Consider the following 14,810-nt stretch of genomic DNA (forward strand, 5'->3'; position numbering starts at 1 on the left):
AGTTGGCTTTCAGAGGAAGGTACCTGTCCTGTTTTGTGCTGATTTTCTGCTCCAGTTGTCTCTTCTTGCCTTTCAGCTCAGACAGTTTCTTCTTGTTAGCACGCAGCTCATTATCACGGCGGTCCAGTTTAGCTTGTTGCTCACGAATGGCTGCCATCCGTTGATCAATGCTCTGCACCTGCCTCTGTGCTGCCTGCGAGCGAGATGTCAAATCTGAGGTCATTACACGCATAAAGTCAAAGTCTAAGCGTTTTGAAGCCATTCCACAGTTTAATGTGAGGTACACAAGAATATTTAAGTCATTAAATTCAAGTTGACGTAAACTCTTCTCTCTGCTGCAGCTGTCTGTCATCCTCCATTCAATATTTATACTGTGTTGTGTTCAGTTACTACAGACAAGACGATGAAACTCTCCAAGAGCGCACAGTAACTGAAATGTAAAACTGTCAAAAGAGAAGACACAAACTATTGCACAGATTTAATAGACTATGCATCAATATCTCTATCCTTTGTGCTATGAACGTTTCTATGCGGAGCGCTGTGACTCCATGTTGCTTCAAGTACATCATTCTGTGCACGGGATGTGCATTAGCACTTTGTGCCGCTCTGCATTGGAGCTTTTCGTATTATAATACTTTTGCGTAATGAAATTTTTTTTTATAGCATTTCTTGTTCTGTTCTATGATAGGACAGAACAAGAAAGGCTATTAATAATCTAATGCATAGCACAGTAATGGAGGCAGCAACATATGATAGATAGGACTCCTATCTATCATATGTTGCTGCCTTCATTACCGTGCTATACAATTAAAAGAAATGTATTTTAATTTTATAGTTTATATTTATATATAAATACATTTTAGGGGTGTCACAATATACCGGTATTGACGATAACTGTGATATTCAAATCATGAAATATCGACACCGTGTAAATTTAGGGTGTGACGATACCGGTATTGGTACTCCAGCACCAGTACTGGTTGAGCTCCCAGGTGGCAGTACTGTGCCTTAACACTGACACCTGTCCATCAAGAAGAAAACACAGCACGTGGCCACACTACTCTGAGAAGAACCATGTTCAATATTACACAGACAGTAAGCTGCCATTATTTTACTACTCATGGAATGGGAAACAATACATTAACCTGTTAACAGCGGTTTCCTGTGTTCAAATATTTAAAGGTGCTGTATGTAAGATTTTGACTCTACTAAAGCATAAAAATACCATTATTTGTTTGCAGATATTTAAGAAACATGCCAAGTTAACATATTTGTTTATCTGAAAATCAATGCTATGGTCAGTTATTCTCCTTTGAAAATGTACGTCCCGGGCCGGAATGTCAGTCTCTGTTTTGGTTTGTGAAACCCACCCACTGCCAGTTTACCCAATTGTATTTCAGCAGTTGGCAGAAAACACAGCGTATTTCATTTCATTCATCGTCAAGTGCGCTCGTTCCTGTTTGTGTCGTCAATCTGACAAATTGCGTGTGGGTCAAGTCTGAGGAGGAGGGGCCGGGTGAAAAAAACCCTCTCCAATATTTTTGAATTTGGACTGCAATACCTAGTTCAACCACTCGGTGTCAATCCTACATACAGCACCTTTATAGAAAGGTGTGATTCTTTTAATAAGTACCACATTTTTGTATTTGCATTCAAGTCATGGCCAATACATGTGCGTAGCACTTGATTCCTTTGTTCAAATCTATTACACGATTAAAACAAATCTGAGTGATCACATTGCTACATTAATCTCTGTAAAATATTAAGTTGGTCGCAGTGCCATGCACTTAACACCTCATCTGCGGCAGTTCTAGATGCACATTAATACTGAATGAGAAGCGTGTTACTGCATGACTTCATTGGCACAACAATAGGTTAAAGAGATTAAAATATGGTTACGCAAGTTAACAGGTTTAAGTATCAGTTTTGATGTTAATATTTATTTATCGTACTGTTGAACTTGACAGTATTTTCTCTCTTGTTACTCCATAGGGAGCTTCAAAGAAGACCGAGAAAGCCAGAGTCTCAGGTCAGCTGAGACCTGAAGAAGAAGTAGTGAAAATGCATGTGCCCTGTGTTTATCAGTATCCTTATGTTCACTGGGTACAAAGAAAAAATACATAAAGTAAAAATTAATTTGGCAGATTCCCCACGTTTTCTATAGATATCGCGATATTGATACTGTGAATTCTTTTGGTCACAATAACCATGGTGTGAAAAATCTAATATCGTGACAGCCCTAATACATTTACTTGTTTTCATTCATGTATTTTACAACAATACAAAAAGCAATGTGTAACATTTTACCAGATTAACAGATTGCATCACTAACACTTATCCAGCTGATCTCCTTTTTCATTTTTTATAGCCAAACTAAAAAAAAAAAAAAAAAAAATAAAAAGTTGAGAGTTGTGACATATAGTTTAAAGGGGACACATCATGAAAATCAGATTTTTTTCCCCGTATTTAAGTGCTATAATCAGGTCCCCAGTGCTTCTACCAGCCCAGAAAATGTGAAAAAGAACAACTTACGTAAAAGGGGATCTTATTATAATATTGCCACCCCTTAATCTGCAAGTTTCCAAGCCACAAGGCTCCATGGTGAAAGTTTGAGCAAAGCATGCTAACAGTTCTGTCTTTAGCTGCACTGACGAGCACAGAACACTGTTTAGAGTCCCAGCCTCAGAGGAGACGAGAGAGCGCTGGATTTATTGATTTATTTACTGTATATTACGCTGCTGTCACACAGATCTAATATAAACATGCGATTTCTTACCTTCACAGACATAACCAACTGTGTTTTTCTAACTTTAACTGTGTGCTTTTAACATAAACTTGTGTGTATTTGACAGTCTAAGTGCAATAAGACAAAAGAGATTTAATTTAGTTTAATTTAGTATTCACATGCCGTGTGACAGCCGCTTTCTGTGTACAGATGTGTGCGCTCAGAAAACCCTATATCATAAGCTTAAACTAATATGGTTTAAAACGCATGATTTCAGCGCAATAAACATGTTGAGTATCTGAGGAATGAGCTGTAAAGGCACAGTACTATTCTGGAAAAGGGGGCGGGCAGCAGCAGCTCATTTGCATTTAAACAGACGAAATCAGTGTTTCTGCTTCCACTCAAAACAGCCATTTTCAAAATGATGTAATAAATTATCTGTGAGGTATTTTGAGCGGAAACTTCACAGATACCTTCTGGGGACACATGAGACTTATATTACATATTGTAAAAAAGGGGCATAATAGGTCTCCTTTAAAAATCAGTCTGTGAAATTGTTTGAAGGGTGATTTCTTCCCTAATAAATGGTTTAAACACCAACAGTTCATCTACTAAATCAAATAAATTATTATATACCAACATGCTGCAACATTTAAATCCTAAAGCAGTGGTGACTGTGTGATGGGCGTCTCTCACCCTCAGCTGCTCCTCCAGCTGGCGTCTCTCATCTGCATCTACGGTCATAGTGAGGAACTGCGAGGGTCGCAGGGCCGAGTTACTGGAGACCACGTTACTAGAGTAGTTGGATTTCTTCACAGTGTACTTCTCCTCCGCTGTGTAGATCATCCTCATCTGAAGCTCTCTGATCACCTGCCACAGAAAAACATGAGCTACAAGATTGTAAGGCCCTATGAAATCAGTGTTGTGTCTGTTGATTTAATACAAATGTATTATCATAAATGGTGTGGAAGTGGCTGCTCTGGAGATGAAGTTCATGTGACGTACATGAACGCAAATACTGAAGACAGAGGTATTCAGACTTCATATCTAAACAGCAGTGTTTTGTGCATTGATATTCACAGACACTAAAGCCCATTTCACGATTTGATTCATTGTACAGCTTTCCTTAAAAAGAATATATACCACAAATTATTTTTTTTGTGGCTGGATTAACCGATTCCGTGTTTTCTGCATCACAAAAATCTGATTTTCAAAACAATCTGATCACAAAATTACTGATTTGAATCATTCGTTTACATTGTAATTTATGCATTTGACAGATCCAAAGTGGATTTTACATTGCATTCAAGCTATACACCTTGTTTTTTTAATTCTTGTGATCTCTGGGAATCAAACCCATGACCTTGGTGCTCTACTGTTACAGTAGCAGGCTACAGAAGTTGATAATGAGCAGCAAGGCACAGACTACATTCACTCTACTACTTGATGTCTATTAATATTTCCCAGCTGAATGATGGAGGACCTACCATCTCGATCATGCTCTTGGTCTTCTCTGTCCCTACAGGCACATCATTGACTTTGTACTGATAGCATAAGTAACTCATGACCTCCTCAGGAGCATCGAACAGCTCACGCAAATATGAGAAGAAGCCATAAGGCCTGACAAAAAGAAAGAAAAACAATTTAATAAATGTACTGAATAAGATGTCTTGGTAGTGGTCAAGTAGAGGGTGTTACTTCAGAGTCTCGAGTGGGCGTGATGGTGGTCGTCTAGAGCAGGACTCCTCTGGAGCAATGACGGTGTTAACTCGCAGCCTCTGTGTGTCTCGCACCTGAGAAAACATTTCACATTGTACTGATTTTACTTTACTTACACTCTATTATAAATGTTTATTTATTTATGTTTATTTTATATTAGAAAATAACAAAGTAAATATAAACCACATAAAAATTTAGACAGGACAACTAAAAAAAAAAAAAAAAAAAATTATTTTTAAAATATTTTAAAATTTTAATAAAGGTGACCTATTATGCCCCTTTTTACAAGATGTAAAATAGTCTCTGATGTCTCCAGAGTGTGTATGTTAAGTTTTAGTTAAAATACTCAACAGATAATTTTTTATAGCTTGTTAAAGCTGACACTTTTAGGGTATGAGCCAAAACGTGCCGCTTTTGTGTTTGTCCCTTTAAATGCAAACGAGCTGGTGCTTCCAGCCCCCTTTTCGAAGAGGGCGGAGCTTCAAAGAGCCAGCAACAACAAAACACGACAATCTTATGCACTGAAAATGTCAGAAACTCTCAGTATCGGTGTAACGATTGACTCGTTTTCTCGATGCATCGATTACAAACCCTGACAATGCAATGCACCGATCTTGAAACATGGATTTTTGAAACGTGAATCGCAGATTTTGGACATTAATCGATTTAAAACACTAAGAATGGAACGAATCACGATTTCTATAGCGATTCAATGCTTTCAAAATATGTACACATTAAATTACTACGAGCAGGAATTAATGGAGACCTCGCATCTCTCCTTCACGCGCTCCGATGTTTACCGCCTGTGACTGTCACAGGATTGCGCTCGCACTCCGTTTGTCTCACTGACACTTTTTTTGAGCAACTGATGTGTGACCTTTCCTTAGTAGTCTACTCCTGGCCAGTAATGCTGAAATGAAGTAGTTTTGCTTTTCTGTAGTTTTTCATTGGCTCTCGGTCATATGACATTACCGTAGCAGTCGACGGCATTTATTGCATGGACGGAGCAAAAATGTAAGTGTCTAAAGCATACACACAGTTCCACTGACTGATACATGTGCTTTAACATACATGTCATTCAACTGAATGTATGAAGGAAATATAACCACAGCATTAACAACAACCTTGAAAAAAAAAAAAAAAAAGAGCGCGAGGTTTATCTGATAATCAGATGTAAAAACAGACGTCGGGCACGTTTTTTTTTTCTGAATCATCATTCGCCGATGGAGAGGAAAAGTTAAATACTATAACATTTTATTTAATAAAAATGAGATAAAGAAGTTTTCGCACTGAAAGAGAAGTGATCTCGCGCTTATAGAACTTAAGATGTGCCAGGCTATATCTGCAGCTAATCTGAATAAAAAGCAGAATGAACTGAAACATGAAAAAAATAAACACAATAAATAAATCAAATATAAGAATGACGCAGTGCTAATTGACATTTATTATAGTACAGAAACTATAAAGTATATTTTCTACCTTATTCTGTGCAGAAAATTGAAGTAATTGTTTGTAGTATATAAAACAATAATAAAATTGCCATTAGGAAAAAATGATAGATTATAAAAGATTGATTATTGTCCACTGTCCACCAGTGTATTTGATTTCTTATAGCAAATTCAAAGTAAGAGATAAGAAAATAATTCCTTGTTACAATAATAATAATAACCATGCTTACATAAAATTATTGTATTTGACATTTGTCACTTCTGAAATGATGGCTACGCCCCGGTGTGTCAAAATGTAAACCTATACATAACTACTTTTAAAGCTCTTTTTTAAAATCATGGCTTACATACATTTCTACATATGCCATGTCATGCCAACATCATTAAACTATCATCTAACAATGGACAAAAGTGTTTTTTTCTGTAACCTATGGCTCTCTAACCATGAAGGCTGCTGTGTAATTTGCCCCCTGAAGGATATAAAGAATTTAGGGGAAGCATTTAAATAATCCTGTGAATGCACTTAAAGAATGCAGAATCGAATCGTTAATGAAATCAAATCAAATTTAATTGTGAATCGAATCATTCTGAATTTGCAAAAATCGTTTTTGAATCGAATCGAAGTCTACCCAAAGATCCACAGCCCTAGTGTTCAGCCTTACTGTATATGTTCTGACCGGAATCTGTTTAAAAGACAGTCTGACTGTACTGTGCATAATACATGCGCGTTTATGTTTTCACAAACTTTATAAGTTTCACTTATGATTATGAGCTGGACAAACTCAAGTGGTCGACTTCACATTGCTTTCATATGCAATTTTTAACTACCACATTCGTCATCATAGGGAGAAATCTGGAATCGTGTGTTCAGAGAGACTGTTTATGATTTATTGGGTATAAAAAAACCGGTATGGTGAATTTTTTACCATTACAGGCTGGTTGTTTTCACTCTGTGCATAACAACTGTGTTCAAACCGAGCGCGCAACCTCCCGCTCTCTTTCGTGAACCAACAAGGAAGTCTCACTGTAATTCATTGGCCGCTTGAGCTGGCTCCAAAAGGGAGTCAGTCCCATAGACTCCCCATGGTAAAATACCGACTTTACAGCAGAAAAAAACATGTTTACAGCCTGGTTCAAAAAATAATTTTGGTCTATATTGCTAATTTTTCCCTTTTGTGAAATTTTTTTATTACTCATCCGTTTAAATTATATTCTTAAAGTTCTGCATCATTAAGGGCGTGGGGAGTGAAATTGCCGCTGTTGAGAATGCCGTCGAGCTAGTGTGGGCGTGGCTTCAGCAACCAGCTCCCGCCTCTTTGCCCATTTTCGATTTTCCGGGAGAGTCGCGCGGTGATGCGCTGCCAAGATGGCAATGGCACGCTCTGCACACTTTGAGCTTCAAAACTGCTCTTGAGGAGTCTATGGGTGACGTCACGGACACTACGTCCATATTTTTTTAAAGTCTATGGTTCAAACACCTCATGAAAGTGATTTTTGCATAGCAGGTCCCCTTTAAACGATTTTTTTAAATTGTGTCAGCTTCTTCACTGAGCTTCTCACCTCTGTCATGAACTTCTCCATGTCCTCCTGTCTCTGAAAGACGAACGCTCTCAAATCATTGAGAGGAATGTGACTCTCAATGTATTTTGCGTGCCGAGAATCACGGACATTTATCTGGCAAAAAAAGAGAGAGAAGATCAAACCGATCTGCTTAGAAACCCATCTCCAAGAAACAGCAACTGAATTAGCAGCAGTGCTCTCACCACCAGCATCATGGGCTCATAGACGTTGCCTTCAAAACGATCACGGTTATCCCTCAGCCACTTGAGGGCGGTGTAGGTGTCACGAAAACGGGTGCGCAGTTTATCCTCTTTCACCTTCATCATGTCGTCCAGACTCCTCTGACGATTCTGCAAACCTAGAAGAACAAACAACAAACTAAACATGAGTGCAAGACTTAAAGGGTTAGTTCACCCAAAAATGAAAATTCTGTCATTAATTACTCACCCTCATGTTGTTCCAAACCTGTAAGACCTCTGTTAATCTTCAGAACACAAATTAAAATATTTTTGATGAATTCCGAGAGCTCTCTGACCCTCCATAGACAGCAAGGGTCCTTACATAATCAACGTCCAGAAACATAGCAAGGAGATCGGTAAAATAATCCATGTGACATCAGGGATTCAACCGTAGTTTTACAAAGCCACAAGAATATTTTTTTTGCGCGTAAAAAAATAAAAATAAATAATGACAAATGTCCAAAATGTCACCAGGGTGACACGGAGGAGACGAATTGTTGAATAAAGTCGTTAGCTTTTTTTATTTTGTGCACAAAAAGTACACTCGTAGCTTCGTAAAACTATGGTTGAACCCCTGATGTCACATGGATTATTTTACCGATCTCCTTGCTACTTTTCTGGACGTTGATCGTGGTAGTACCCTTGCTGTCTATGGGAGGGTCAGAGAGCTCTCAGATTCCATTAAAAATATCTTAATTTGTGTTCTGAAGATGAACGGAGGTCTTATGGGTTTGGAACGACATGAGGGTGAGTAATTAATGCGTGAACTTTCCCTTTAAGGTCATTGCACACCAAGTCCGAAATTTTCATATGCGTTTTTTAGTTTTTTTCGTATTCGTCATCCTTTCCTATCAAAATACTTGTTACGGATGCGGAAATGCAGAAAATCAAACCTAATCCGAATTTTTTAATGACAGACAAAAGTTTCAGAGGCAGTGTGTAAACGTGATTGACACAACGTGAGGTCACATTTATATTTTACCTTCCGAAAAGTTCGGACTCAGTGTGCAATGAACTTTCAGCATGGTGAATTATCAGTATAATGAATATATCAATATAATTATCTGAAACAGGGTGACTTATACAACATCTATGTATGTTTTTTCTGCTACTAAATTAATCTGAAACATTACGGTTTAATTCTCCAAAGGCTTCGTCTTTATCTCTGCGCAGGTCTGACATCTCGCCCTCCAGTTTGGCTTTTTCTTCCTGGATTTTCCTCAGCTCTGCGTTGACAGCCTCAATCTGAGGCGTGACGTCCTCCATGCTGCCCATGTTCTGCAGCTCCTTCTGCAGGTCTTTGATCATGAGCTGCGTGTGTCCGATGCGCTTCTGTCGGTCCGCCTCCTCGGTCTGCTTCAGACTCAGGTCCTGTCTGATGTCATCAACCTAGCGTTTGACAGAAGCAGACTAATCAGCTAGTGTTTCAATACAGTCTTTAACAGTTTCTTATGTTTTGTTGGTAGTCTTTGAGAACAAACCTCTTTATTCCTATATTCAAGCTGATCATGTTTCTGCTTACATTTCTGCGTTGCGTCTCTGATACCGGCAGTCTGAGAAATTGTGGGAAAAAAAACAGTGGCATTATTTTTATATAATAAAGGAAATATAAAATAGATTCCTGGGAATCAGGTTTGTGATGTGTGCTGACCAGCTCCTTCATCTGCTGCTCGATGGGCTGCAGCTGACTCTCCACCGAGCGGATCTTCCTGAGCAGCGGCTCCTGAGCTTCTTTTAGCGACTTCAGCTTCTTTTTCATTTCCTCTCTCTCCTTCTTCACCCCCTCGAGCTCTTTACGTGCCGTTTCATACTCCTAAAATAGGAAACAGAGAATAAAGTCTTGAAATCCATCCGATATGCACATAAAATCTTAAAATGCATATAATTTTTTTTTTTTTATCAGATAAGAATACTTATCTGTGCATGAACTACGAATGCATTTATAAAGATCAGGCTTCCGAACACAAAATAACATGACAACATCTGTTTTGCATTTCATCTGAATGCCCTGAGGGACAAATGATTTATTACACAGGAAAAAAACACTGTGGCCTTCCCTGTTTGCAGCAACTTTGTTTTCATTATTGATACTTTCACGATTTAGTTTTCTTGAAAACATGGAACGGAACCAGATTTATTCACAAATGTTTTAAGCCATATTGTTTATGGTTTTATGATGAATGAACTACAGTAATTGAACTGAGCCAACACTGAACCCACTGTAACAACACTATTGTCTAGCTAGAACTGCTTTATTGCAGGATTTTAGATTCGCATCATTTTTAAAGTCTGCATCATTGACACTGTTACTTATCTGTTTGCATTTAAACAATCTCTACTGTAGGAAGATCTATAAAAATAAAGCTGATTTGTCTTGACATTCCTATTTTTCATTTAAGTTAAATTCACAGCTTTGGATGGAAACATATCAACTACTATAAACATTTCTTGTGTGGCAGTTATTTGGCACAGATGACTTTATTTTACAACTGAAAGTGTCTGTTGACAACAATGTGAGTAATATCCGACTGTTTATATGATGCATCAGTGTTGGTCACCTTATAATGAAGAGTAAGCTTGCAACAAATTGGTTTTGTGAAAGTTTAATCTAGAAAGATCAGCACTCACCACCCAGGGTTTCTTCTTCTCTAGCATCTGGATCCTGTCCAAGTGTCTCTTCTTCATGTAGTAGCGCTCTACATCCAGTTTGTTCCTCTCATTCCTCTGTCTGGCCTTCTCCAGGAAGTTGGCTTTCTCCTTACACACATTCTGTCAAAAACACCACAAAAAGGATGGAGTGAAGTCAAAGCCCTATCACAGCCTCAGGGCCTGAATTTCATTTTGGAAAATGGGGGGAATTCCCCCTTTAGGTGGCTCTTATGGGGGTTATTTGAGGGGGGAGTTAAGGGATTTTTTTTGACATATACATACTACAATCATCCAACCTTAATGTTTCGTCACCCAGTGTATTTGTGTTTCACAGTTTATAATGTTGTTGATTCATATTTATATTGTGAAGAACAATATAAAACTTTCAAACTCTGAATTGAATTTATTTTACCTAAAAATGACAAGTTAACAGTAAGTAATAAAATAAGAATAGATAAATGACAAGCAATGGCACAAACAAATACAATAACAATATACAACTAAAAAAATTAACTGTGCTTTTTAGGTAGGTTTAACAATAATATTCAGGTACAGAAATACCACAGAAACTGAATAGTCGATTTACTTATAAATAAGACCGGTAAGTCATCGATGTATAAATAAATATTAATGACAGACAGCAGCAGGTTTATTTAGGTTGCTGTCTCTTTAAGACCTCATGTACGGATCAAACTTTTACACAGAAGTTTGTTTTTCAACTTTACATTCACTTAATAGCCTGTATACCGATAATGTTTAGTATAAATCAACTGTTTACATGAATACTCATCAAGACGGGCACTTTGACATATTTTTGTATGCATTTGGCCATTTACACGCAATAGAGCGCACACTCTCAGATGCGTCTCTATGTGTGTGTGCTTTTGGTGTGAGGCGGCTCACAGAAAGGGTCTCAGTCACAGAGCAAGTACTGAATTGAGCACTTGAATGTTTTAAATTTTGAGACTCAAAAGCATGTGCAAATGATACATTCTGTCATCTTTCGCGAGCGTCTTTCACGTTGAAATATTTGCGGGAATTTCCTAAGTTACAAGTGCGGAAACTGTGGTAATCAATAGAAATATGCGCAATCCCCGCGCCGAAATTTAAGCCTTAAGATGCATTTCAAAACAAGAAAAACATTCACCTCCAGGTCCCTCTCTTTGCTGCGGAACGTCTTGAGTTCGCAGTGAAACTCGTACATTTCTGGCGGGCCGACCGATTTCTCAGTGGCTTCAAGAAGCTCGATCTTACTCATCTTAGCAAACTCTCCAACCTTCTCCTGCAACACCAGATAAAACACAAACGGTTCATAAAAAAGCTCTTGGGCAGGTCGCAGGTTTGTCTGACAGTTTATACTGCGCGGTAATAAACTCGTGATGGTAACAACAGCACTCACCTGTGGTAGGAACTGACACAGGTTCCCGACCTGAATGTGCAGCTCTTTCACAGCCTCCTCCACAGCCTTCTGACTGGTGTGTTTTTTATTGAGCATCCATGTGGATTGGTTGTTCTCAACCTGGATCTCTCTGGTGATTATCAAGTTTCCACTCGCTCTGTATCTGGACACAAAGAAAAGCAGAGATGAACGGAGCAACTCTGTGTCTCTCCGAGGACTTTTGGAAATAATGGACATGCATCATAATATGTATAAATATACACTTACAGCTCAATTTCAACTGAACCCTTACTGCACCCTCGCTTCACATACAGACCAACCTACAAACAGAAAAACATCTGGTTTATTTATTATAGTCTTTAAATGTTAAGTATGACTGATCTACTATAACAACTTGCATTAATATTTTAAATTCATCTTCACTTTTTTTTTTATTTTGCTTTTAATTTTTTTTTTGTAAAAATGTCTATATAGTTTTTATTAATTCAGTTTGGTTTAAGTTATTTTAGTACTTCAAGTGAAACAAAATACAAATAAAAAACACTGTCTTGGCAATTAGTCGAAATTAAATAAGTTTAAGCCTTCTTATATTTAATTTTAAGTTCGTGTTAACTTTACTTCAGAATTATCACTTTACCTTTAAGATAATAACCACAGTATTTCGCAATTAAGTGTTCCTGACTGTAAATGCAAATATATTATATACATATATATATATATATACATACATATATATATATACATATATATATCATATACAAATATATATACATATATACATATATACAAAATATATTATATACACACATACAAATATATATACTACACACATACATATATACACATACATGATATATATATTATATATATATATATAATATATATATATATATATCATATATATATATATATAATATATATTACATACATACACACACAATACAGGTCAAAAGTTTGGAAACAATACTATTTTTAATGTTTTTGAAAGAAGTTTCTTACTCATCAAGCCTGCATTTATTTGATCAAAAATACAGAAAAAAAATTAATATTGTGATATATTATTACAATTTAAAATAATTGTTTTTTAAATTTATTATACTTTAAATTATCATTTATTTCTGTGATGCAAAGCTGAATTTTTAGGATCATCACATGATCCTTTAGAAATCATTCTAATATGATGATTCATTATCAAAGTTGGAAACAGTTCTGCTGCTTAATATTTTTTCAGAACATGTGATACTTTTTTAGGATACTTTGATGAATAAAAAGTAAAAAAAAAAATAAAAAATAAAAAAGTTTGTTAATGTTTTTAAAATATAAATATTTTGTAATAACAATATACACTACTGGTCAGTAATTTGGGGTCAGTAATTTTTTTTTTCTTTTTTTTTAATAAAATCAATACTTTTATTCATCAAATATATTAGACAGCAGAACTGTTTCCATCACTCATAATAAATCAGAATATTAGAATGATTTCTAAATGATCATGTGATAGACTGGATGTTACATGAGACACTGAAGGCTGGAGTAATGATGCTGAAAATTCAGCTTTGCATCACAGGAATAAATTATTTTCTTAAAGTATATTCAAATAGAAAACTATTATTTTAAGTTGTAATAATATTTCACAATATTACTGTTTTTTCTGTATTTGTGATCAAATAAAAGCAGGCTTGATGAGCAGAAGAGACTTCTTTCAAAAACATTAAAAAATAGTAATGTTTCCAAACTTTTGACCTGTACTGTATATATATATCGTAATCAAGTGTTCCTGACTGTAAATGCTAAAATAAAAATTAAAAAAATATTGGAAAAGAAACAAAAAGGATATTTTCATTATTTAAGGTATATTTAACTCTAAATCATTCTGTGTCTCCTTTAACTACTGTTTAGGTTGGATAAACTTCTCAGTATGCGTTAGCCACAATTCCCGTGAGTTTTTCTCTATGTAAAAATACCTTTCTCGTGTCCCTGCTTGTGTCTTGTGAAAGATACTGGATTTGCCAGCTCGTACACTTTGTTTGCATGCAAACTATAGACAACCAAATAATCTCGGCACAACTGCCTCCAAAGCACCTGCAAATGCAAAAGTCGCATCCACGCAGATTTCTGAGTAACGTTACTGTGTACTAAACTACAGAGAGATGCAATCATCTGTGTGTATTTGCAAATCATACTGGAAGGCTTCACAGCTTTTGGTAGAGTGTCTAGAAATGGTTGGACAGCAGATGGCTGGAAATGCTCCTGATAGTTAATCTACAGTATAATAACAGTGGGATGGGATGAGGGTGACTCGCCTTGTCTCCTCGGCCCAGCACGGCTGTTTTTCCCGCCAGGCCCAGGCAGATGGCACACACTATACTGGACTTCCCAGTGCCGTTGGCTCCCACGATCATGTTCAGTTTGGGTCCGGGGAAAACTTCCGAGTGGTCGTATGTGCTACAAACACAGATGACTAGCATTACAGATAGAATTCATCACGACAACACCTGAAGTGAACGTGCATAAACCTGTTATGGAAGCGAAATAGAAACATCTGTGTAAGGTTAAAGAGTGAATTACTCACAGGAAGTTGCGCATGGTGATGCGGAGGATAGAGCCCTCCACGAAACCTCCCGCTTGGCCATTAGTGCTGCTGGACGGTGCAGCTTCGCGGCTGGAGGTTTGTGAGTTGGTTAATTCGTAGCTTATTCGTTTTCTTTTCTGCGGCAGGTCCATTTCTCGTCCCGTCAACCCCGGCGGTTGATTCCGCGGCAGCGTCACAACGCTTTCGTTTCGCGCCCGTGTTGAGGGTGAGTCGCCGCGTGATTGGCCGGCGTTTGTCACGTGACACGTTTCAGGGGCGTCTCACGTCATACGTAAGGGGTATTTGTGCGCTTACTATACATAAGCACTAGATGGCTGTAAAGAATTACCCTGCGATATACTACAGTAAGTTAGCAAACTAACATACTACTCTTTCCATTTCTACAGCATTTAACTTAGTGTTAGCGTGCATTTTATGTACCTGATGACTGAAGTCAGATGATATTCAAATTATATGACCAGCACCTGTATACACACAC

The 14,810-nt window shown here is 37.2% G+C and overlaps 1 protein-coding gene across 1 annotated transcript in view; it reads right to left on the bottom strand.

Annotated features, from left to right (window-relative positions):
• Positions 1-14,566, bottom strand: part of smc5 (structural maintenance of chromosomes 5) — a 21,097-nt gene extending 6,531 nt beyond the window's left edge. The window contains exons 1-15 of the mRNA XM_042732200.1: positions 14,312-14,566; positions 14,043-14,184; positions 12,007-12,059; positions 11,740-11,902; positions 11,488-11,622; positions 10,320-10,460; positions 9,343-9,504; positions 9,173-9,244; positions 8,825-9,080; positions 7,656-7,810; positions 7,453-7,566; positions 4,424-4,518; positions 4,213-4,345; positions 3,422-3,595; positions 24-193 (exon numbers count right to left, since the gene is read on the bottom strand). Coding sequence (XP_042588134.1) covers positions 24-193; positions 3,422-3,595; positions 4,213-4,345; positions 4,424-4,518; positions 7,453-7,566; positions 7,656-7,810; positions 8,825-9,080; positions 9,173-9,244; positions 9,343-9,504; positions 10,320-10,460; positions 11,488-11,622; positions 11,740-11,902; positions 12,007-12,059; positions 14,043-14,184; positions 14,312-14,463 — 2,117 coding nt within the window. The 5' untranslated portion in view covers positions 14,464-14,566. The remainder of the gene's footprint in view (positions 1-23; positions 194-3,421; positions 3,596-4,212; positions 4,346-4,423; positions 4,519-7,452; positions 7,567-7,655; positions 7,811-8,824; positions 9,081-9,172; positions 9,245-9,342; positions 9,505-10,319; positions 10,461-11,487; positions 11,623-11,739; positions 11,903-12,006; positions 12,060-14,042; positions 14,185-14,311) is intronic.
• Positions 14,567-14,810: the final 244 nt, after the last annotated feature.

This window comes from Cyprinus carpio, chromosome B10 (assembly GCF_018340385.1).
Source record: "Cyprinus carpio isolate SPL01 chromosome B10, ASM1834038v1, whole genome shotgun sequence".
Taxonomy (NCBI): Eukaryota; Metazoa; Chordata; class Actinopteri; order Cypriniformes; family Cyprinidae; genus Cyprinus; species Cyprinus carpio.